The sequence below is a fragment of the Prosopis cineraria genome, unplaced genomic scaffold (assembly GCF_029017545.1).
Source record: "Prosopis cineraria cultivar Desert tree isolate PC_DT_omini unplaced genomic scaffold, ASM2901754v1 PC4, whole genome shotgun sequence".
Lineage (NCBI taxonomy): Eukaryota > Viridiplantae > Streptophyta > Magnoliopsida > Fabales > Fabaceae > Prosopis > Prosopis cineraria.
The window spans coordinates 18,193,215-18,216,019 of record NW_026555335.1 but is presented as its reverse complement, the minus strand read 5'-3'; the positions used below and the strand labels follow the sequence as shown (position 1 = coordinate 18,216,019).

Here is a 22,805-nt window from a genome sequence, read left to right as displayed (position 1 = left end):
AGTAAACAATAAAAATTACATTAAACTATATGTTTAATATTTAAAATTTTTATTTGTCTCTTTTATTAAATTTATTTTAAGTTAGATACATAGATTTATATTTTTGCATGGATTCATTTGATCAATATTACATTAAAAATTGATAAAAAAATTATTACATTATAAAAAAGAATGTACTTTATTATAATTTTTGGTTAATGAGATTTTAGAAGGGCATCTAATTCGTTGCTATAAAATATTTAGAATGGAAAAACAGGTGTTTGATCAATTATGTATTTAATTGGCAAGGTGTGGATTGAAAGAAACTAGGCGAATGGGAGTCTAAGAAATGGTTGCAATATTTTTAAATATGTTTGCACATGGATTAGGAAATAGGATGGTGCAAGAAAGGTTTCAACACTCAAGAGAAACTATTAACAAGCACTTTCATGATGTTTTATCAACTTGCAATATGCTTGCAATGAAATGTATCGAGCCACAAGATCAAACATTTCGTCATATATCAACAAAATTACAAAATGATATACAATCGTGGCTTTTTTTTTTTAAAAAAAAAATGCAATTAGATGGTACACATATTCCATGTGTGGTTAATGCCAGTAAACAATAAAAATTACATTAAACTATATGTTTAATATTTAAAATTTGTATTTATCTCTTTTATTAAATTTATTTTAAGTTAGATACATAGATTTATATTTTTGCATGGATTCATTTGATCAATATTACATTAAAAATTGATAAAAAAATTATTACATTATAAAAAAGAATGTACTTTATTATAATTTACCCATTTAAAATTAATTTTAAAAAATTTATCTGAACACTTTTAATTTTATCAAAATTAATTTTTAAAAATTTATTCAAACACCATCATATTTTAATAATTAATTTTTTTATAATCAATTGTTTTCAATTAATATTCAAACGGACCTTTCATGTCATTGATCAATTAACTTTATTTAAATTTAAACTATCTTCCGTCATTGATTCATTTTATTTATTATGCATTTTATTTTTTAATTTTAAATGTCAAATTCAAATTTCATGGGAGCGCTCTATCCGCAACTTTTCCATTCATCTCCGCTTCTCTTCCCAATGCAACTTTGCGTCTCTCAATACTCTCCGGTCTCCATCTTGAAGAAATAATGGATGGGTCTCTCTCGACTGTTCGGTGCAAAGTGAGAAACGGAGCGACAGAGAGACACAGAATATATCTTTCTTCTTCTTAGCACAGCAGAACCCTAGCAAGAGCCAACCCTCTCCTAAACATCTATTTATTTTCGTCTCGATTTCAACTTTTTCAAGACAGTCTTCATTCCCTTCGCATTTCTCCCTCAAGATGGTTGATACCTCATAACAGCCGATTTTGCTCAACACTATGCCCTAGAAGCATAGAAGCTGTGAAAATCATACACCCCTAGGCATGTAAAATTTAATCATGGTGCATTACCAGATCCTTTTATCTCAAATGAGCTTTCATGTCAAATTCATCGCTCCGATTCTTGATTGTGATGGCTTCTCTCGAATGAGGTTTTTAGTTTCTTCTTCTGTTCTTCTCTTCTTCTTCCTAATCAGATTAAATTCCTTTCATCTTGAAGAAAATGGTGCCGAAGTCTGGGAGAGGGAAATCGAATAAAGCCAAGGTAAAGAGGGAGAAGAAGCAAGAGGAAGGTTAAAAAAAGAAAAGAAAAGAAAAGAAAGGTTAGTGGGAATCTCTTCACCTGCAAACATTAATGATGCTAATGCTATCATGCTTCTTTTTCACTTTTTTGAAATTTGTTTTTTGGCTCATTAAGCAATTAAGGTTAACCTAATTTGTTTTCTTGTGCTATTTTAGCATCCATGCCTTCTTTGGTCAATATTGATGTCGTCACTCCTTATGATTGTCAAGTTGTTCTCAAGGTTCATATCTATCATCATTTTCCTAAAACCAAATAAAATTTAGCCTTTGAGAATAAAAAATTTAGCATTATTAATGGAATGATGGAAGAGTTTTTAATGGAATCGGAATTGGAATCGGAATTGGAATTGGAATCGGAATCGGAATAGAATTGAGTTTTAAAAGTGTGTTTGGTATGAAGATGAAATTTGAATATAATATTAATAAATATATGTATTTAAAATAGATAAAGACCAAATGCTCTTATAAAAAAAATAAAAAACTCAGCCATCATGATGGAGTGTGTATGTGGGGCACTTATGACAATTTCATGGAATTGTGGCAATTCCATCATGATGGAGATGGAATTGAATTCTAGGTATTTTGGTAGAATTGGAATCCATAAGGAATTGGATTCATGCATACCAAACAATTGAAAGTATGATTCCAATTTCAATTTCATTTCTCTTGGATCCAATTCTAATGTACCAAACATGACTTAAGATCTCTTGGACTACTAGCAAGAATTGGGTTCCTGGGAAATGGTACAGAATCAACGGTTCATGGACAGTTGCAAGAGTGAAGGTCTCATGGAATTATCCTGGGAATGATGCAGTTATTGCAGGATCATTGGACAACTGGGAAACCACATAATTAATTCATTGTTATCAACACTTTTTGTTCTTCCAGTTCCTTGATTTTAAAATCATAATTTTGATATTTGAAATTGTTCTGTCTTTTCTCTGCCAGTAACGCTTTATAGAGACTTGGGCCGTTTTCTGTTGCTGTAAAAACACTCCCAGTTGGTATATGTCATTATCATTTCATTATCAACGGATTTTTCACTGATGCTCCAGAATTGCATTGGGCTTGTGATGATTTTTGGTATGCCTATAATATTTTGAATTTGCAGGTAATTCCATGTTTGATAAATCCCATCTTTACAACTGTTCTGTCTGTTTCTGGGTATGCTTATTTAGTCTAGCTTCTTCTTCTTCTTCTTCTTCGTCTTCTTCTCCTTCTTGCTTCTTGATGCAATAGAGAGATAACATTTTAAAACATACTACAAGTTGCAATAGTTTTTTCTCTTATGATTTTTGGTTACTATTGTGTAGTTGTTTTTGTAATGTTTTTTCATTCCTGCATTTTTCATGGCTTGGAAAGATGGTATATCTGGTTAGTGATTGTTATTTTCTAATGTCTCATTTGGTATTTGCTAATTAAGTGATGAGTGCTTGCTGATTATTTTAGTTTGCTCATCAAAAGTGCATTCAGCATTGGTGTAATGAGAAAGGAGATACAATTTGTGAGATATGCAACAAGGAGTTGCTTTAGTTGTTACTTATTTTCCGGGGATGAAAGTAGAAGGAAAAAAATGTGGAGTTTAGTATTGGCGCCTCAATAATATTCTTCTATTTACTTTTGCTAGATGTAGTCACAGTTTTAATTTTTTTTATATGTATTGATATGTTTTATCAAGCTTAAGCTTTATTACCAATGAAGAACTCATACACGTTTATTACCTTTTTTTTTTTTTAACAAAAAGAAGCCATAGGTCCATACCTTGGTTTCATTGGTGAGTTTGCTTCTGTTATGCGCTACACTTGTAAGTTCTTGCTTATGTTCAGTTGTTCCCTTAATATATATCAGTATCATTTAAATGCAATCACTTCTTTGCTGGTCCAAAAAAAAAAAACAATTACTTGACTACTTTGAAATGTTTTTACAGGATATAAAAAGGAGAGCAGAAGTTCTTTCTCAAGGTTACTAATAAGATTATGATATAATCTTTTCAATTAATTGACTTATTACTTTTTTTGAAATTGTGCTGATCGCTGAATCAATTTCTTCCAAAACATGCTTATCAACCGGTGTTCCTATTGACGAGAACAATTGGCTTCCATTTTTCCCAATCATTCATCATAATATTGCCAATGAGTTACCGGCTCATGCTTAGAGGATGCAATATTTGGCCTTTAAGTTGCGGTTTGGTATGGGGACTTAATGAATTAGTTTTTTCATTGCCAATGAGATGCAAGTTCATGAGACAGTTACTAGCAATTATGTTGTGTTGGTGCAAATTCTTAATTGTAAGTTTTAATTTTTTAAATTGCTGGGTAATAGAAGCAGAATTGTTTTTTTGGTGATTACATTCTTACTCTATATACCGTTCTCTTTGTATTTGCTTGACTCCTTTCTTTACTTTGCTTTCTTATGTTTAGCCTCAGGTTGTTTATCCAGGATTAGCATTTTGGTACTAGAATGTTCTTATTTGAAGAATATTATACAATGTTATGTTCTTCTGATCCCAAAAAACAATCCACATGTACATCAACATGATTTTTCCTCAGTCTCAATTTGATTTTTTTTATTTCATCAATTTCATGAATACTACGAACTATATGTCATCAATTTTTTTTTAATGTTTATTTATGAAATTGATTTAATTTAATTTGAATATTTGAATTTTTTTGGTTACAGCATGTTAATACCCTTTCCTAACTTGATGGTACAATGTGCACCCAATGGAAATTCCCACATTACTTTAGTATATTATAATTCTTTCCTTCTTTCTACATAATTATTTTATTCTTATTTATTGACTTGATATCATTTTATATTTGTGTGGTTTTAAAGTTATATCATTTTTTTTAAGAATTTTTATCAATTTGTGAAAGTCATCTATTGATTTGTCATATGATAACAATTTGAACAATCTCCATAATGCTACAAGGATTTTTTTTTTTTCCAACGTGTATGGTAATTCTTAATAATCAAATATACTAAATTGATTGTAACTTTATTCCATGGATGGCAATTTTTTTTAACATTATTATGTTTAACTTTTATGCATCAATTTAGTCCTATGTATTTCATTTGAACTAAATTGAAATTAAATTTTTGAGGAAAATAATAGAAATAATCTCAATTCTCTCAAATAAAAATAATTGATATGGGAAAAATCAAATGAAAAATATTGAAACTTGATAATTCAAGTATGTTTATAATTAGACTTTATTTAAACATCAGTTTATAGATATATTTATACTTTAACAAATTATTTGACACTGCTAATTAGACTGAATATTGTAATCTAATTGTTTATTATCCGTGCAATGTGTGGAAGGCTAGTTGAATTTAAGTTTTGTTTGGTTAGAAGGGAGCAAAAAGGGGAGGGAGTGGAAGGGAGAGGGGGAAAGGAAGGGGGAGGTTTTGCAGGGGATTCTCCTCCCCTACACCTTGAAGGCTCCAAAAATAACCACAGCGCCGATTTGTTTTTCTATTGCGGGGGCGGGTCCTTGAAGGGGCAAAATTGGTATTTGGAAAATTGGAAGCCCTTCTTCCTTTCTCGCAGGCGCCTCTCTCGTCTTTGCAGTCGCACTTCTCTGTTCTCCCTCTCAGCCTCGGGTCTCACTCTAGCTGTCTCAGAGACGCATCACACAGCCTAAGAGACTCAGACTCAGCTCTCGGTCGGTGTCGATCGGCCTCGCCGCCTTGGCCTTCATTCCATTCCACCCTTCTTCATTCTCTAACTTCTTCAATGGTGGCAGAGTAGCAGACTGGGAATGGGAGCTCGAGCTCAAGCTCGTCTTCGCCTTCGCCTTCGTCTTCTTCACTCTTCACTGAGCTCAGAAGCGATCGAAGGTTACATTCTTCACTCTTCTCTGACCTTCGTTTTCTTCACCGTTAAAAACAGTAGCGTCGACCGTCAAGTCTTCACCCTTCTCGTTTTCATCTTATCCCCCACTGTCAGGTTAGGTTCTTCGCGATGCTTTCTTCTTTTTCTATGTTATTATACTTTTAACCTCTTCATTTTGATTACTAGCGACTTATATGCTTTGAATTGTTTTGTTGTGCAACTTTGGATTTGTTGTTTATTGGCATTATGTTTATTTATTTCTTTATATTTTCGTCTATTTAGAAAATTCTCAAGGTATTTGTGATGTATGATCTGGTCAATGACTTACTCGAGTTGTGTCTAACAATTTAGAAGCTTGAATTTAATTTGTCATTCTTCATTGCTTGGAGGAGTTGCCTGAATCAATTGCCTTACTAAGGCGTCTTTGTTAAAGTATCTGGAACAAAAATTAAATGAGCTCATAAAAAAACGTGTAAAATAGGGAGAAAAAAGAATCACGGTTTTAAATAGTGGATCAATTCACTAGTTTTTTTTTTTCTCCTTTCAATAAAAACCAGATTTAGACAAATTCATGTTTATTTGGTTTGGATTTTGGAAAACCTAAGTCATGTAACCTGGAATTTTAGGCTCTACAGATGTTTTTGTTTTTGGGGTCTGGAGGTGCTCAATTTTTGATTGTTTAAACATTTATTTTGGACTTTTGATGTCATTGAGTTTTCAAAATTTAACCATGTTTTTATTCCATTCTTAGTTTCTTTTTCAATAACCAAATAAAAAAAAAAAATTCTTTATGCCTATTCTTTTCCATCTTACCGAACATTCTTTGAGTTACAATGTTACCTCGTGTCATTCTTTTTTTGTTCCCTTTCACTTCCCTTTCCATTAGACTTCTTTCTTACAACCTAAGGGGCCCAAATGGTTGCAGAGCATCCTAGAAGCATTTGTACCAGACAAACAGTGATATTGCTTTTACGGTGGAGATATGTTACTTCTATATCCAATTTGTTTCTGAATCCCATCAAATATCCAAAATTTATGTGAATATTTGGTAATGTTTGGAAGAATATTAGCAGACATTAGCTACGTTTTGCTTGTGGAATTAATGTAGATAGTCTTGAATTTAACTTTTGTTATTAAATGCTGAATTGAAGCTGGTTGAAGTGCTTTAGAGGAGACTTTACTTGTTACGCTAGTGCTGCATTGGGTTATCATGAGCATTATGCTAAAATGGATGAGAGCACTGGTTGGAAAAATACCTGCATAAATGGTATTCTCTCATTAGGCTCAAGAGTGGAACGAGAATAATTTCCGTTGGCATCCATCTGTCATGTCTATTTCACAGAGCAGACCCTTTATTTTGCTTTTTGTTTTTTGGTTTCTCTTGTTTTCTGTCATCAGTTAAATTTAACTTGGTTCAATGGTTTTTATGACAGTCATTATTATTCATTTTGGAAAGGACAGCCAATCGCCTATGTTTAATATTGTCAAATTTTGTGGGATCTTTGTTGCTGTGCAAGCCAATTTTCCACCATCATTAATCCCATATGCTGCATTGAGAATTTGTCATTATGAGACAACAGTGGGTCAAAATGCTTTGGGTAAAAATTTGAAATTGTCACCGACCACCATGCAAAATTTTTTGGGATTTAGACAACAAACCACCCAAGTCATTGCCACCTTATGAAGCTGCCACTAAGCTGAAAGCTGCTGCATCTCACTTTGGTGTTGTTAAGCATATGGTGGCTTATGCAAATCATCATACTTTTAGCCATGTCCCTCAAAATGTTAGGAAACAAAGAAAAGAAAGGAAATTATTGAGTCATTTAGAGAACAAAGGTATTATCAGGCTAGATGAACCTTATCTTTGTCGGGTCTGTGGGGGAAGATTTTATACAAATGTGAAGCTTATTAATCATTTTAAGCAAATTCATGATCGTGAGCATGTAAAAAGATTGAACACGATAGAGTCAGCAAAGGGGAATAGGAGGGTGAAGTTGGTTGCCAAGTATTCAATGAAAATGGAGAAGTATAAGAATGCAGCAAGGAGCATTTTGACTCCTAAAGTGGGTTATGGTTTGGCAGATGAGATAAAACATGCAGGGTTTTGGGTTCGGACTGTCTTAGATAGGCCACAAGCTGCAGATATTGCATTGAAAGGTCACATGGTTGAGTGTGACCAAGTGCCAATTCTAGTGAAATTGCCCCTTTTTGGTGAATGATATAGGGTGGGTTTATATATTTAAATTGTGTTTGGATTGTGTTATTACATATATGATTATTCTATTATGTCATTGTTCGGCCCCTTTGACTTCATTCAAGCTTCAATGGAGGCTAATGGCTTTTGGTTTCTAATTGGGGCACTTGGATGTGTGTAAGTTTGTTAAAAATGACCATTTTGTATTTGAGTGTTCAATTTTCATATGGACTATCATTTTGGAATTAGATTGATGCCATTAACTTGATATTTGAGTAATTTTTATTTAGGTGCTTGAATCATTTTAATCGGATGTTAAACAAAGAAATTAGTTTTGGTGCACTGCCATAATAGCATGGTGTGCCGTAACGCATGGCATAAGAAGGGAGTAATCTTTATGTGTCATGCACCATAGGAAATGACATGCTGGCAGCAGTGCATGGCCCTTTTTTGGGTAAAATTACAATTTTTCCCCATTTCTTTATTTTTGATTTAATTCCTACGCTTTCCAAGTGTGTTAGACTTTGATTTTTAACCATGTGTTGAGCTCAACTAATGTTTTAAAAAAAGGTTTATTAGGATCTCAACTTTAAATGATTTTAAATATATTTTATTTAAACTTTTTTCTATCATGGTGAGTTATAACTTAGGAGAATTAATTAACTTCTAATTGCCATGATGGTGTGTTATGTATGCAATGTCTAGGTAATGTCAAGATAGATATTATAGGCTAACTTGTTCCTCTTGTTGCATAGCCTTATTGGTGAGTTCTTAGGGCCTAACTCACATAAGCTTATTTTTTACAAAAAAAAATTAGAAACTTGTTAAATTTTTAGATAGAATTAATAAAGTTTAAGGTCATGTACTTGTGGCACTTTCATATGGGGTATGAAAAAGTTGCCATGTTGGTATATGCGTATTGTAACATCCCAAATTTCTATTCCTGCATTAATGCTAATTAGGGATTGAATTAGTGATTTAATATGAGATTAGGGTTTTGCATTGTGAAGTGTTGTATTTGGCTTTTTAAGGTGTTATATGAATGTATATGAGAAGAAGAATGAGGTCTCGGAGCAGAGCATGTGAGCATAATTAGGATTTCTCTCACCATGCCACAAGCTGTGGTGGAGAGTGGATGCACTGTGGTGTATGGTGTATAATTTTGATAAGTGACTTTGTGGAACAACTCCTAAAATAGAAGGAGAAATAAAGTTAGAGGGGTCAGACATGGAAAAAGTGCCAACATTTGCTAGGGCAAGTGAAATTAAGAGCAAGGATGATATTTTTAACCTGTTACTTATTGGGTAAGTCTCGTATTGTCTTGACCTCCGATTCTGCCCCGTTTTTTCTTAGTTTTAACTATTGAGAAATTGAGTTCGAAAGTTTTAAGAGATTGATTTCTTACCCTATAGTAATAGAAAGGTTCTTTAAAACTAAACTAGTACTTTGTGACTGGTTTGAGTCAGAACGATAGAGCTTTGAAGCTATAGGCACGATTTGCCCTAATCTAGAGAAAGAGTAGTGAGAGAAAATATGTTTGTGAGGAAGATGATGGTTGTGGTGAGTGATAATTAAGCATGGTATGTGTGAGCGAAAGTGAATTGTGGAAGTGATAGCGAATAGGTGTTAGATTATTGTAATTGGCACTTTTTATTAATAGAGTTATTGACTCTAGGTGCCTAAATTGTGTAGACTCTAGCGTGTGACATGGAAATTTTAAAAGGAGCTAGAATAGGGCTGTTGGAATACGGGTAACCCTTTCTAATAAATAAAAGGGTTGAGGTAATCATACAATTTATTATGTTTATTAATTATTATAACTATGTAAAAGTAATTGTATAACTGTGGTTTAGTTAGTTTTTTTATGCATGACTTGGTATTGAAAACAAATTTAGTATGAAATGGATTTATGAAAAGAAGGTTTAAGGATTTCTAGCTTTGAAAATATATATATATATATATATATGTTATGAATAAAAGTATATAGTGTGCAAATGTGAAAGAGCAGAGAATTGTGACAAAAAAGTATAATCATAAGGGGTGAGAGTTTACTTAAGATATGTGGGGATGTGAGTGTATGGAAATATGTAAGTGAAAAATTCATATGGTCGGGCTAACACTATGTGACATCTAATGCATCATTATATGGGTTGTTACCATAGGTAATCAGGTATAGCATATTATATGACTGTTACCATAGGACATCTAGGTAGTCTAGCAACTCCATAGTACCCGTTAGGATGCGGTTAGGAATCAATAATACCTCTATCACAAGTGTGTGAAGAGGGAAATTATAGTCTATAGGTGGGTTAGATTACCTTTGGCTGGGTGTTTGTGTTTAGGTCAATGAGTGATTGATTCAGCAAAGCTTATGATTTCGTGTTAAAGAGCATGGGAGGTTCGATGGCTAGATGATCATGCTAGTGTGTCATTATGTGGAATAACTTGGAAAAGATGAAATTTTTTCATGCTTTGATATATATATATATATATATATGATATTACCCTACTTTTGTTACTTTAGTATAGTTATTTGTGATAATAGATATTTAACAAACTATATTGGTTATTAAAATTTTTATTTCACTCGTAGTTATATATATTTTTCAAGTTTTGGCATTAGTGGTTCAAAGGGAAAAGACATTGGCAGAGTTGAGATCCTTCATTAAATCCTTTGTAAGGATTTGATATAATGAACTTGTTTGTTGTTAGTTGTAAACTTGTGTATAAGTTGTCATAGGATCCAGTGAATATGCATAAAGTGGTGATTGTGGTATCTATGGTGATCTGTATGTGTGTGAATGATTGAGTGAGAATGGGCTAGTGTTTGAATTGTGGATATGAGGTGTACTTGAAGTATATGTGAAAAATATATGGCCTTGTATGAGATTAGGAAGAAGAAATGTGAATTTTCCCATCTGTGTTTTAGGCAATTTATTGGCCAATTGTGCATGTGTGTTATATTGTTTATATGATTGGTCAATCAGGTATATATTGTTTATTTAGATGTGGTCAAGACCTAAAAAGTAGCTAATGATGTATAGTTTTGAATTGAGATGCTTGAGTGGCAAATTTTGACTTAAAACGATCAAAATACACTTGAGTGTTCAACTTTTAAATAGGATATCAAATTGAAATGAAACTAATTTCATTAGTTAGATTTTGAAACAAGTTTTGTATGGGCACTTGAACTATTCCAATTGGACATCAGATGCAGAAACGGAACACATCTAAAATTCACACCAAAATCTGCAAAATGACAGCCAATTTAGGTGTGTTCGCCACGCACATATATTCACATGTCGTGGCGCATGGCAAAGAGCGGGTAGCTGTGGTCTTTATGCCACATGCTATGGCGCATGTGGCACGAGCCACAACGCACTGTTTTAATTTTGACCTAATTTTATTGACATATATATGTTCTCTTAGTCTTGGATGCACCTTTGTAAATTGCTTCTGCTGTGTAATATTATAATTTTGAGTAATTTATGCAATGATTTTGATAATTTTTTGTTTTGGGATCCCAAATTTTTCAAATTAAATGATTTGATTGATTAGTAGATTGTTAGGAGGATTGTATAGTAATATCAGTGAAAGCATTACACATATAGTGAAATTGGCTATATAGTTGAAGGCTTGATTTATTTGTTTTTTTTTTAATACAAACTACGAAGAAACTTGAATGTTATTTGACTATACTATCCCAAATTTAATCTCTTATTTTTTATTTGAAAAATAATTAATTCATTAAAAATATAATTATTATTTCAATAATAATAATTAGGCATCACGTTTTTAGCATTTTAAATTAAATAATTAATCATATTAATTTTTAGCATTAATGTATAATAAAAATTACAAATCTTTATCACATTTTTTAAAATTAAAAATTTAAAAAATACAAATAACTAAAGATCAAATTTTTAGCATTATAGATTAAAATTTATGTTATTTAAAATTTTTATCACATTTTTTTAAATATTTCAAATATATTACATTTGTATAATAAAAATTATAAATTATTATAAATTAATGCTCTTTTTGGTAATTGTATATTCAAAAGCACATTTCACTATTACAAACTAAACAACTTTCAGTGTACCAAACTAATTTTTTTTAAAAATATATTCAAATATAAATTTCGTTATAATAACTGACTTTCACTAAATTGACTTTCACCAAATGGATTTTCACCAAATGAATTTTTGGTAAATTGAAAACCAAACATGCACTAAATGGATGCCAATGCTAATGTCGAAGTCTAACCTAAATTTTATTATGCAATGCATGAGTTTTAAATTATGATTGGGGGTTTTTGTGTCAAGAAAAATGAAATGTAAACTAAAAAAAGTAATTAAGTAACAAAAAGGGATTAATTAACAAAAAAAAGTTTGATTCAAATGTGATGAAGGGAACAACTTAAAACTTCATATGGAGTTAACTTTTCTACCCAAATTTAATTAATTAGACCAAAGAGAAATGATAGAAGAGTGGAATTGATAAAAACAATCACCTAATTAATGAAAAAGGAACTCATAAGCACAAAATCTAATATTTAATCCACTAGAGAACTCATAGTGAACCAAATACTATTATTATAAAATAGGCAAATTAAATCTATTAAAACCAATGACATTTATTTCAAAAATAAATCTGGAAAAAATGTTTGAATTATCTAATTGAATAATTAGATAAATTACCAACTCAATTGAACAATCAAGAGGTAAAATGAACAACCCAAATTTGCAAAAAAACACCATAATGACAATTAAATCCACAATGAAAACTCAATCATTAATTTAATTGGCAAAGCAAGAGTATATAAACATAAATTCTAGAAATTCATTTAGCACAAATTCAATCCAAATATCAAACCAATCCAAGATTCAAAAATATTTACAACCTAAAACTAGATTGTACTCAAACATTATAACTTAAAATCATTTAAAATTAAATAATCCTAAGCTCTTGAATTAAAAAGATAAATGAAAAATCACTCTCCAATAGTCTTCAAGTGCAAATCATAAGTTCTTACTTCCCCCATGCTCATCCTAAGTTATTCCAAGCTAGCTCAATGTCACAATCCGTGACTTTTTGCAAGGTTAAAGTGGTCCGGAGTGTTCTAGAACCCTCTAAGAGGTTCTCGAGTTAACCTTAAGAGAGTATTTCAAGGCATTCAAGAGGAATCTAGAACGTTCCAAAATGTTCTAGAAGCATCTAGAACAATCTAGAAATATCTAGATCAATCTAGAAGAATTAAAAAGGTTCCAGAAGCTTATGGAAAGATGTGGAGATACTTAAAATATTTTGGGATACTCTAGGATGTTTTAAAATGTTCCAGACATGTCTTGAGATAGTTTCTAGATAATTACATGTAAATATCTAGATATTCATTGTAAATATCTAGGAGACAAATCTAGAAGATCAATGATAGCTGTAGGATTGATTTAATCTCCACCATTCATTAAGGAGGTGGAAATTTTCTAGAATCAATGGGAGGTCTATAAATACCTCATCCCTCCTCATTTGTAAACCATCATTGAATTCCTCTCATCTTTGAGTTCTCAAAGAATACAACTCTCCCAAAAAACTCTTAACTATCATTTACTCTCAAGCTTTTTTTTTTCCTCAACTTAGCAAAGTATTTTCTTCTTGAACAAATTAGGCTTACTTATCATCTTCCATTGAAGAGTATCTAAGTGCCATACGGGTCGAAAGACTAGTCTCGTGACAGTTGGTATTAGAACACAGTTTAACCTTTGTGCTTATAGGAAGTTATTGCATGATGGCAACTGAGGAAGGAAATGTTATTGGCATGGAAGTTCAAGAGCAAGCTTGTGTACAAGAGGAGCACGATCATACCAAGTCCAAGCAAACCAAGAGCAAGGTCCTAGCAGATGAGTCCCTTGAACCCTGAGTTGCTAGCTTGGAATCTCACATAGAGAATATGAGGTGCACTGTAGGGAAACTCGATGATCAACTCAGCAATCTCGTCCAAGAGAATGCTGAGGTTACACGTGCTGTCAAGTTGATGATTGAAGAGCCTGGCTGTGATCTTGGGAAAGATCTCCATTCCCTTACACATGATCTTGCTGACCTTAGCAAGTATGTTGAGGACAAGTTGTGAGGTCTATACTCTCAAATGGATGAGATTTTCCATGAGTAGGAATCTCATCGACGTGTAGGCAGTCCTATTAGTGATAGTACTTCAAACACCACTTCTTAGGGATTGAAGGTGCCTAAACTAGCAACATATAATGGGGCTCATAATGCGAAAGTTGTGGAGAACTTTCTCTTTAGCCTAGAATAGTACTTCGAGGCCATAGGGTTTACTGTGACTTGATCAAAATCAATAATGCTTCAACTTTTCTTTAAGATGTAGCCTAACTATGGTGGCACAGAAAGCATGTTGAGAGAGAGAAAGGCATTTACACTCTTAACACATGAGAGCTGTTCAACTCAAAACTCTACAAGCACTTTCTTCCCCATAATGCAGAGATAGAGGCTAGAGGTAAAATTTATAGGTTGAGACAAAATAATAGTATTCCTGACTACATCAAAGAGTTTACTACCATCAGGCTAGAGATGAGGACCTATCTGACAAGGAAGCTCTTTTCCACTTCATGGATGGGCTCAAAGATTGGGCTAGAGTAGAACTCAACAGACGCAAGGTTCAAACTCTAGATGAGACAATTGCGGCTGCTGAGTGCCTAATTGACTACTCTACCAAGACCAAGAAGTCTAATCCTGGTAAGAGTGGGGGAGACAAAGGAGGACAAAAGAAGAGTTCTGATTGTAAGGATGGTGGTAAATCCTTTCGTGGAAGTTCTAAACAGGATAAACTGTCCTTAACCAAGCGTGATCCATCAAAGCTACTAGAGCCATATTTCATATGCAATAATCCACATTGGACTCATGACTGCCCCAACCGTAAAGCAATGAATGCCTTAGCTACTAAAATAAAGGAAAGGCTAGATAAGGAGTAACAGGTTGACCATGGTTCCCTCCAATACTTGAATACACTGACTAGAATCTTTTCCTCCATCTAAAAGGAAGAGAAAGGTCTACTTTATGCTGATCTTGCCATCGAAGGAAAGTCTGCCTTTGCTGTACTCAATATAGGAGCATCCCATAACTTCATGGAGGTTAAAGAAGCAAAGAAATTAGGCATCCAATTCGACAAGGGAGAAGGCACCATCAAGGCGATAAACTCCCCAGCCAAACTGTAACCTCCTAAGAGACTAAACTACAATTGACTCTAAATTACGGCAATCTAAGATTTAACCCTCAAAGGATTACCAATTGTAAAATTTTATAAAAGGAATTTCTCAAAATTCTTTCAAAAGAATCCCAATTTCAACAATTTAAATCTCAAACATGATTTAATAAGTCTAAATCAAAGTTTTGAAAGTAAAGCGGAAGCTAGGAAATCAATTAGGACGCAAAATAATGAGTTTTAAAACTCAAAAATAGATTTTGTGAAGAAAGTGTCATGTGCACCGGGGCTTACGGCACATGCGCTACGGCGTATCTTCTCTGTGCCATGTACCGCGGCGTGAGGTGCCATGCGCCATGATGCATTGCATGAAATTTGACAACATTAGTGCTATCATTTAATAGCACAGGGAGCAAATTTCTAACACGTCCTAAATCTCCCTCCGATGTCCCATTAAGGTGGTTTTGGTGTCTACACAGAGCTTTCTCCCAACTGACCTCTGCCACAGTGCATGGCACAGAGGAGCTCGTTATTCAATTCATGTATGTGCACCGTGGTGGACTAACCACGCACTGCGGCATGCGGCACAGAGAATAATTTTTCACTTTTTCTTCCTCTTTCCTTGCCCGAGTGGCCCGCCATTGATCCGGACACAATTCTAGGGCTAAAATCATAACAATTATGTCAAGTTAAGCCCCTCTGACCACACACCTCATTAACTCACTAATTATCCTTATTAGGTTAATAAATTAGAGTTAAAATTTCTCAAATGTTACACAAACAAGTCCTTGGGATCGTCAAGGATGTGAAAGTGAAGATCGAGGACTGGTAAGGTATGCTAAACTTCACTATTATCCTTATGGATGATTTCAAAGTTGTGTTGGGACTTGTTTTCTTCTATAAAGCACATGCCTTCCATATTCCTGAAGCTAAGTCTCTGGTGGTTATCAACTCCAAATTCAAGTAATCCCTTTAAAGCGCTTGAAGAAATCCAAACTTATGATTTCTGCCTTGCAATTTAAGAGGGGTCTTAAGAATTCAAAAGGCTACATGGCCAACGTACGTTCGTTAGCTGAAGAAAAGGATAGTACAACTAACACACAAGAAGCTTTGCCACCTTGCATCCAAGAGGTGCTGCAGGAGTACAAATATGTCATGCCTGATGAGTTACCAAAGAAACTACTTCTTAGAAGAGAGGTAAATCATCAAATTGAGTTAGAGGCTGGTGCCAAACCACCTACCTTGGCACCTTACCACATGTCACCTTCAGAACTTGTTGAATTAAGGAGATAACTCTAAGATCTCCTTGATTATGGGTATATCCAACATTTAAGGCCCCATATGGTGCTCCAGTTCTCTTCGAGAAGAAGGATGGATCACTATAGATGTGTATCGACTATCGGGCCTTGAAAATCACTATCAAGAATAAGTATTTGATACCTTTGATCATCGACTTGTTCGATCAACTTGAAAATGCTAGGTACTTCTCTAAGCTTGATCTTTGATTAGAGTGTTATTAGGTATGCATTGTCACAGGTGACAAGCCGAAGACAACCTATGTGATAAGATATAGAGCATTTGAATTTTGAGTCATGCCCTTTAGACTTATGAATGCCCCAGTAACATTTTGCACACTCATGAGTAAGTTATTTTACCCTTACTTAGACCAGTTCATGGTAGTATACTTGGATGACATTGTGGTGTACAACAATACCCTTAAACATGTTCAACACTTGAAGAAAGTCTTCCAGGTACTCTCTGTTCACGAACTCTACATTAAGTTAGAAAAATGTTTTTTTGCCAAACAAGAGGTGAACTTCTTAGGGCATAAGATCAAGGATGGAAAGCTCATGATGGACCCAACTAAGGTTCGAGCCATTTAAGAATGGCAACCTCCCACTAAGGTCCTAAAGTTAGGATCATTCCTTAGTTTCGTGAACTACTATCATCGATTCATCAAGGATTATTCAACAATCGCTGCTCCATTAATAAATTTACTCAAGAAGAATAAATCTTGACAATAGTCAAAGAATTACCAGGATGCTTTTGAAAGGTTGAAGCAGATGGTCACGCAAGAGCCTGTCATTCCTTGCTTAACTACTCCAAGCCATTTGAGGTACACACTGATGCCTTAGACTTTGCAATAGGGGGTGTGTTGATGCAAGATGGACACCCAGGTACACACAGCTACCAGCTATCTATTGACATTAATTCATCTTTCTCCCAAGGATTAACTTTATTTACTCACCTTATTTTCATGCTATCTATGGCTTTTATAACATCTAGGAGAATTTAATCCTTAATTAACTGAGTAAATAAAGTTAAATAAGTAAATCAATGTGGTGTATGGTTATGGATAACTAACAGGTGTTATAGATTATGGTTTCAGCCCTAGCATTGAATTTGAAGGGAAGTCAAGCAATTCAAATGTCAAAAAGTGAGAGAAACAAAGAGGAATGGCTTTGTGCCATGTGCCACGGTGCACTGTAGCATTTCTGTAGAAATAAAGTCATAAAACTGATAAAAAAAGAGGTGAAGCAAAAGAAGAACTAAGGAGCTTGAGAAAACTTCTGCTAGGGCTTGAAGGATTGAAACATTGGGAGTGTTTTAGAGCTGTTAAACACTAGAGATAAGTTCCCCAAGCTTGAATCTCTCTTCCTCTTCCATTTTCTTAACTATAAAAGTTAGGGTTTAGATGAAATTCGATCAATAAAGACTATGGGTCTAAACCTATTGACTTAAATAGAGTTAATGAGAGTTGTTTAGGTTATTTAAACCTAGCATTTATGGCTATATGTGTTTTTTTATCATAGATGGAGTAATGTGGCTCTATTAATAGTTGTTTAGGAGTTCAATGAGGTCAATGAGAGTTAGAGGAAGTTAATAAACCTTATAGGTTCCCTTATGTAAGAGGAGATTGAATAGAGAAAGTGTTGAAGTGTAGAGATAGATATTGATAATTATCCAAAAAGGGATATTGATGATTTATATTATCATTAAATGTATAGTGAATATATTTGGCACCATTCAAGCTTTATGAAAAATTTGGATGTGATAAATTGAGGGGTATACCTTTGACCTCTTAAAGGTTTGAAGTAATCGAGGGAAATCTTTCTTATACTTTTATGTGTTAATTGATTTATTTGATTTACATGTTATAATTGAAGTGAGTAAAATTATTAAAAATGCAAATGTGGCATAACTACTTGAAAATTAAATATTATGTTTTTATGGATTTTAATGACTCAAATTATGTAAAGTTCAATGAAATTGTGTTAGTGGAGTTCAATGACATGTTTGTACATCCTAGAAAGCTAAACTCAGTTAATTGAGGTTAATGAGGGTAATTAGTGAATTAATGAGGTGTGTAGCCGAAGGGGTTTAATAATTGTATTTGACTTTAATTCCATCCCTAAACACGAGTCTGAAGTGTGATCAGGCCACCTAGGCATCAAAAGTGGAGAAAAGGTGAAGAAAAGTCCTTTGTGCCATATGCCGCTGTGCGAGGAATGTTCACCGCAGTGCATAGTGTAACATCCTGATTTTTCTAATCATGTAATTAGTTACTAATTAAGGGTGAATTCGTGATTAGTAAATGATTAAAAATTTGAAAGATTACTTAGTGATTTGACTTATTAGAGTGTTAAATGAACATATATGAGTGGGAGAACCGCGTTTCAGAACAAAGAGTGTGCACATGGTGAGGATTTTCCTCATTATGCCATGTGTTGTGGCATAAGTTGCCTATGTCGTGGCACATGGCACATAAAATGAATTCTTAAGTTGTAAATTAGTTTAGAGTTCAAGGATAAAAAGTGAGAAATCATGAGAAGGGAAGAGGGAAGAAGAAAGGGTCAGCTAGAGTAAGAGAATTTAAGAGCTTGAAAGGCTTTTCTAACTATTATATTATTGGATAAGCTTCGTATAGCCCTTAGCTTTAATTCTATTATAATTTTTCTTAGTATTAGTTATAAAGAAATTAAATCAGGGTAAATTAAGGAGTTAGTTTCTTACCCTATAGTAATAAAAAAATTCTCGGGAGTTAAATTTAGGCTTTATGACTAGTTTAGAGTTGACCAATAGAGCTTTGAAGTTATAGGCCTAAATTTAACCCTAAATGAAAGGAAAATAGGGTGAAAATTGAGTAGAAGTGAAATAGAACCACCAGAAGTGATATAAAGTGACTATCAAGTGGTAATAAACCTTGATTGATTAGGAGGAAAGGAATGGATGGCTAATCATAGCCTTAATTAATAACTAAGTGTTTTGTTCAATTGGATCAATTGACTAATAGTGTCAATTGTGTGTAGATTGGCCTATCTTGCGTGTAGAGTAAGAAAGGAAGCTTGTAGAAAATTGTTAGTAGTTATGGAAGTCCATGAGTAACCTTTCTTGTGACAGAGGGGTTAAGGTAATAGTATAACTTTCTCTATTTGAATATCTAGTGTAACTATTTGGGAGTGTGAGTATTATGGTATGAAAAAGTTTTAGAATAAGCATAATTGCCAAATGAATGTTTAATGCATGAAATTGAATTCTAACGAACTGAGTTTATGGATTGCATGCTTTGCAATTATATATATATACATATGATTTTATACACATATGAAATGTGGTTTATATGAAAGTATGATCATAAGAGCAAGAGTTTGCCCATAGAGAGAAGTAGTGAAAGACCATATGACATTATTCTCCTTGATACCTAATAGGGTGCAGTGTTAGAGAATTGTATCTCCTTAGTACTTATTGAGGTGCGATATTGGAGATTATCTCCTTACTGCCTATAAAAGTGTGGTGTTGGAGATATAGGTCCCTTAGCATCTATGATATGGTGTTGGAGCCAACGACATTCCATTGTGTGTAATGGGGGAAACCATAGTCCAAAAGTAAGATAGAATGCCTTTGGCTAGGTGATTTTACTATCGAACGTGAGCTTAGGGTTAATGAGCATGTGTGTTAGTCTAAGGTGAGTCTATGGTTTTGAGTCGAGGTGATTCGAAGGTTTGGATGGTACTGATCATGCTAAGTTAGGGGTGAATTGTTGTGAAAATGCCTATAGAAGTGGTGAAATGTGATATAGATAAAGTGAATCCTATGCCATTGCCTATGTTCTAATGTAAATTATGCATACTTGCTTAGAGTTACATGCGATAATTGGTAGTAGAGAGTTATTCTATTACTAAAATTGTTCTCTCATCTCGGGATTATATTTTTACAAGTCATAGTAGTGAGCCAGGTAGAGGAAACGAGTCAAGATTGACATAGTGTGCCATTACTGTGAAATCCTCGAGTTTTGTGTAATGAACACTTCTATTGTGTATATTTGTATATGAAAGTTGCCATAGGATTTGCATACATGTCTATGGTTGTGAAATGTTGAAATTTGTTATGAATTTTAGTAAATCTTAGCCTATATGTGTATATATATGGTAAAATGAGAACCATGGAATAAGATTTTGTTGTGAACACATTTTAATTGTGTTAATGGTGAATGTATGATGAATGAATTGACTTTAACCCAAATATCGTATTGTGGCGTTATTTTTGAAAAGTTTATATATGTAGAAATGGGCTATTGAGCGGCCAAATCTAGTTTTATATGTATATATAGTATAAATTGTGTTTAGTCAAGTGTACAAGGTCCATTTGGACTTGGTTCTAGGCCCCAAATGGTTTAATAAGACTAAGGGTTCAATTTGAATGCTTAGGTGCGATAATTTCTTTGAAAAAAATACTTTTTGCATCAAAGTGTCAAACTTTTGATCAGATTATTAGATTGTGTCCAAATCTATCTCATTAGTTAGCTTATGAAATAAGCTTCGTGTAGGCACTTGAACCACTCCAATTAGAAATCATATGTAGAAACAGTGCACTTGGAAGTTCGCCCTATGAACTGTCAAATGACAACAACAAATACTATCATGTCCACTGTGACACATTGTGTGCCACGCCATGGTGCATGGTACAGAGAGGGTTAGCTCGTGGCTCTGTGCCATATGCTACGGTGCACAGGCCAGTTTCTAACCTTATTTCTTTATTTTGATGGCATGCATTGGATGTGATGGATGTAAGCATTAGTCTTTCGTTATGCAATGATAATTTTGAATTGAATTTCAAATGATTTTGATAAGTTGCAAAACCAATCTTGGATCCCAAACTTTTTAAATGTGATTTTAATCTTATAAATTTATGGACAATATTTAAAGGGAAAATGACAAAAAAATCCCCTAGAAATTTGTAAATGATAATGAGATTATGTGAAATGCCATAATTTGTCTTAAATCCCTAGGACCTTTTTGTCATTAATGATTGTTGGGTAAATGACTAAAATATCCTCGATTTAAACTAAAGTAGTAATTACTTGTTTCATTTTAGTTTTCATAAAAAAAGGCAGTTATTACTTAAACTAAAGTAATCACAGATATTTACAACATTTGGCATGAAATGAAAAATTGGATTGGACTAGCCAGCTTAATGGTAACCTAATGTACTGGTCAAATGTTTGGTCTAGTTTAAGGGGTGATCCGTGGTAGAGTTGACCAAACTGACCTAGTCAACCTAGGGGTGACATAGGTGTAACCCATCGGGTTGGATGGGTTAGCTGAATTGGAAAAAAAAAAGTCAGAGTAATCATGAAGAAGAAAGGAAAGCCAAAAGTTAGGTGAATGATTGTAAAAAAGACATATAAGATAAAAAATTTAAAGATCTAACAAGCATTAAAAAAACCATTGTTAAACCTCTTTTTTTGTATTTTTGAGTCTTCTTTCAAGATCTGTTCACTGACTTCCCAAAATCTTAGTTGCATTTGAGTAAAGTCTCCTTGTTCACATGACATTTAGTTCCGTTGGATGTGTTAAACCATGTGTTTTGATGATAATAAAACTAGCAGAAAGGTGTTTATTACCTGTGTAGAAATATAATATGATGAACCAAGTGACAAAACCTCAAGAAGAAAGAGTGAGCATGAAGAAGCTATTATGGGAATCATTATAAGTGTACTGCACTCAAAGATAAATGAGTATGAAGAACAAGACTAAAAGTCATCATGTACATGCTACACTTAAGAATAAAGATCAAGCGAAGATTTAGTATAATAGGTTTATGTTATTTATTCTTCTCTTAGATATAATATCATTGTAACAGTTGTTAAGAGCTAACACTACTACAAAAATTTAAATATGAGATGCCAAAAAAATGATAATTAAAGAAAAACACGTCATATATGAGAAAGGCAGTGATGGTCAAGCCATAAATGACAGGTGTTTAAACACCATTCATTTATTGTCAGACCTTTAAATGATGGGTGTTTAAACACGCATCATTTATTATTGCCCACCATTTCATTTTCTAGAAGGAAAAAAATAAAAAAAAATTAAACTTTAAATGATGGGTGTTTAAAACACCCATCATTTAAAGTCATACCAATATATGATGAGTGTTTAAAATAGCTGTCATGTATTTGGGAATAAATGACAAGCAGTATGTAATAGCCCTCACTCTACCCTCCCGAGGGTCTTTTAGATTGGGCTCACCCACATCACTGCAGCGGAGGCTAGCTTTCCCTAAGTTGGTACTTGGGTTATTCCCCACCACACCAAAGAAGTCTTTTAGAGCCTTCCTAAAGTTAAAACTCTAACCTCTACCACCTTGAGTTATTTATTATTTATTTTGTTTTTCTACTTTTATAGGTAAATAGGTTCTCAAAGGAGTGCTAGTCTTAGTAGACCTAGCAATGCTGATCTTAGTATTGACATGAATGACCAGTAAATTCAGCAAGAAGCAAATCAAATAACAAGAGAATTGACATTGATGGCTGAGGTGAATAGAAGAAGGGCTATTGGACAGAAATATGAAGTTAAATCAAATTTCAAAG

General features: G+C 33.5%; 1 protein-coding gene across 5 annotated transcripts; it reads left to right on the top strand.

The window, feature by feature from the left end:
* The first annotated feature begins 5,077 nt into the window (after window positions 1–5,077).
* On the top strand, window positions 5,078–20,939 carry LOC129308371 (uncharacterized). 5 transcript variants are annotated; one of them, XR_008592598.1, is made up of 2 exons: window positions 5,078–5,636; window positions 20,760–20,939. XR_008592598.1 is itself a non-coding variant. In XM_054949452.1 (2 exons), exons 1-2 carry the CDS (start codon window positions 5,449–5,451, stop codon window positions 6,825–6,827), a joined length of 342 nt encoding a protein of 113 aa, XP_054805427.1. In that variant the 5' UTR covers window positions 5,078–5,448; the 3' UTR covers window positions 6,828–6,977. The 5 variants fall into 5 exon arrangements, 1 of the variants encoding a protein (XP_054805427.1); XR_008592597.1 differs by lacking the exon at window positions 20,760–20,939 and adding an exon at window positions 10,928–11,367; XR_008592595.1 differs by lacking the exon at window positions 20,760–20,939 and adding an exon at window positions 6,448–6,667.
* Window positions 20,940–22,805: the final 1,866 nt, after the last annotated feature.

Coding starts and splice junctions, on each gene's coding strand:
- LOC129308371 (XM_054949452.1), top strand. CDS start 5,449: ATGGGAGCTCGAGCTCAAGCTCGTCTTCGCCTTCGCCTTCGTCTTCTT. Junction 5,637..6,673: donor ATCTTATCCCCCACTGTCAG/GTTAGGTTCTTC, acceptor GCTGAATTGAAG/CTGGTTGAAGTGCTTTAGAG.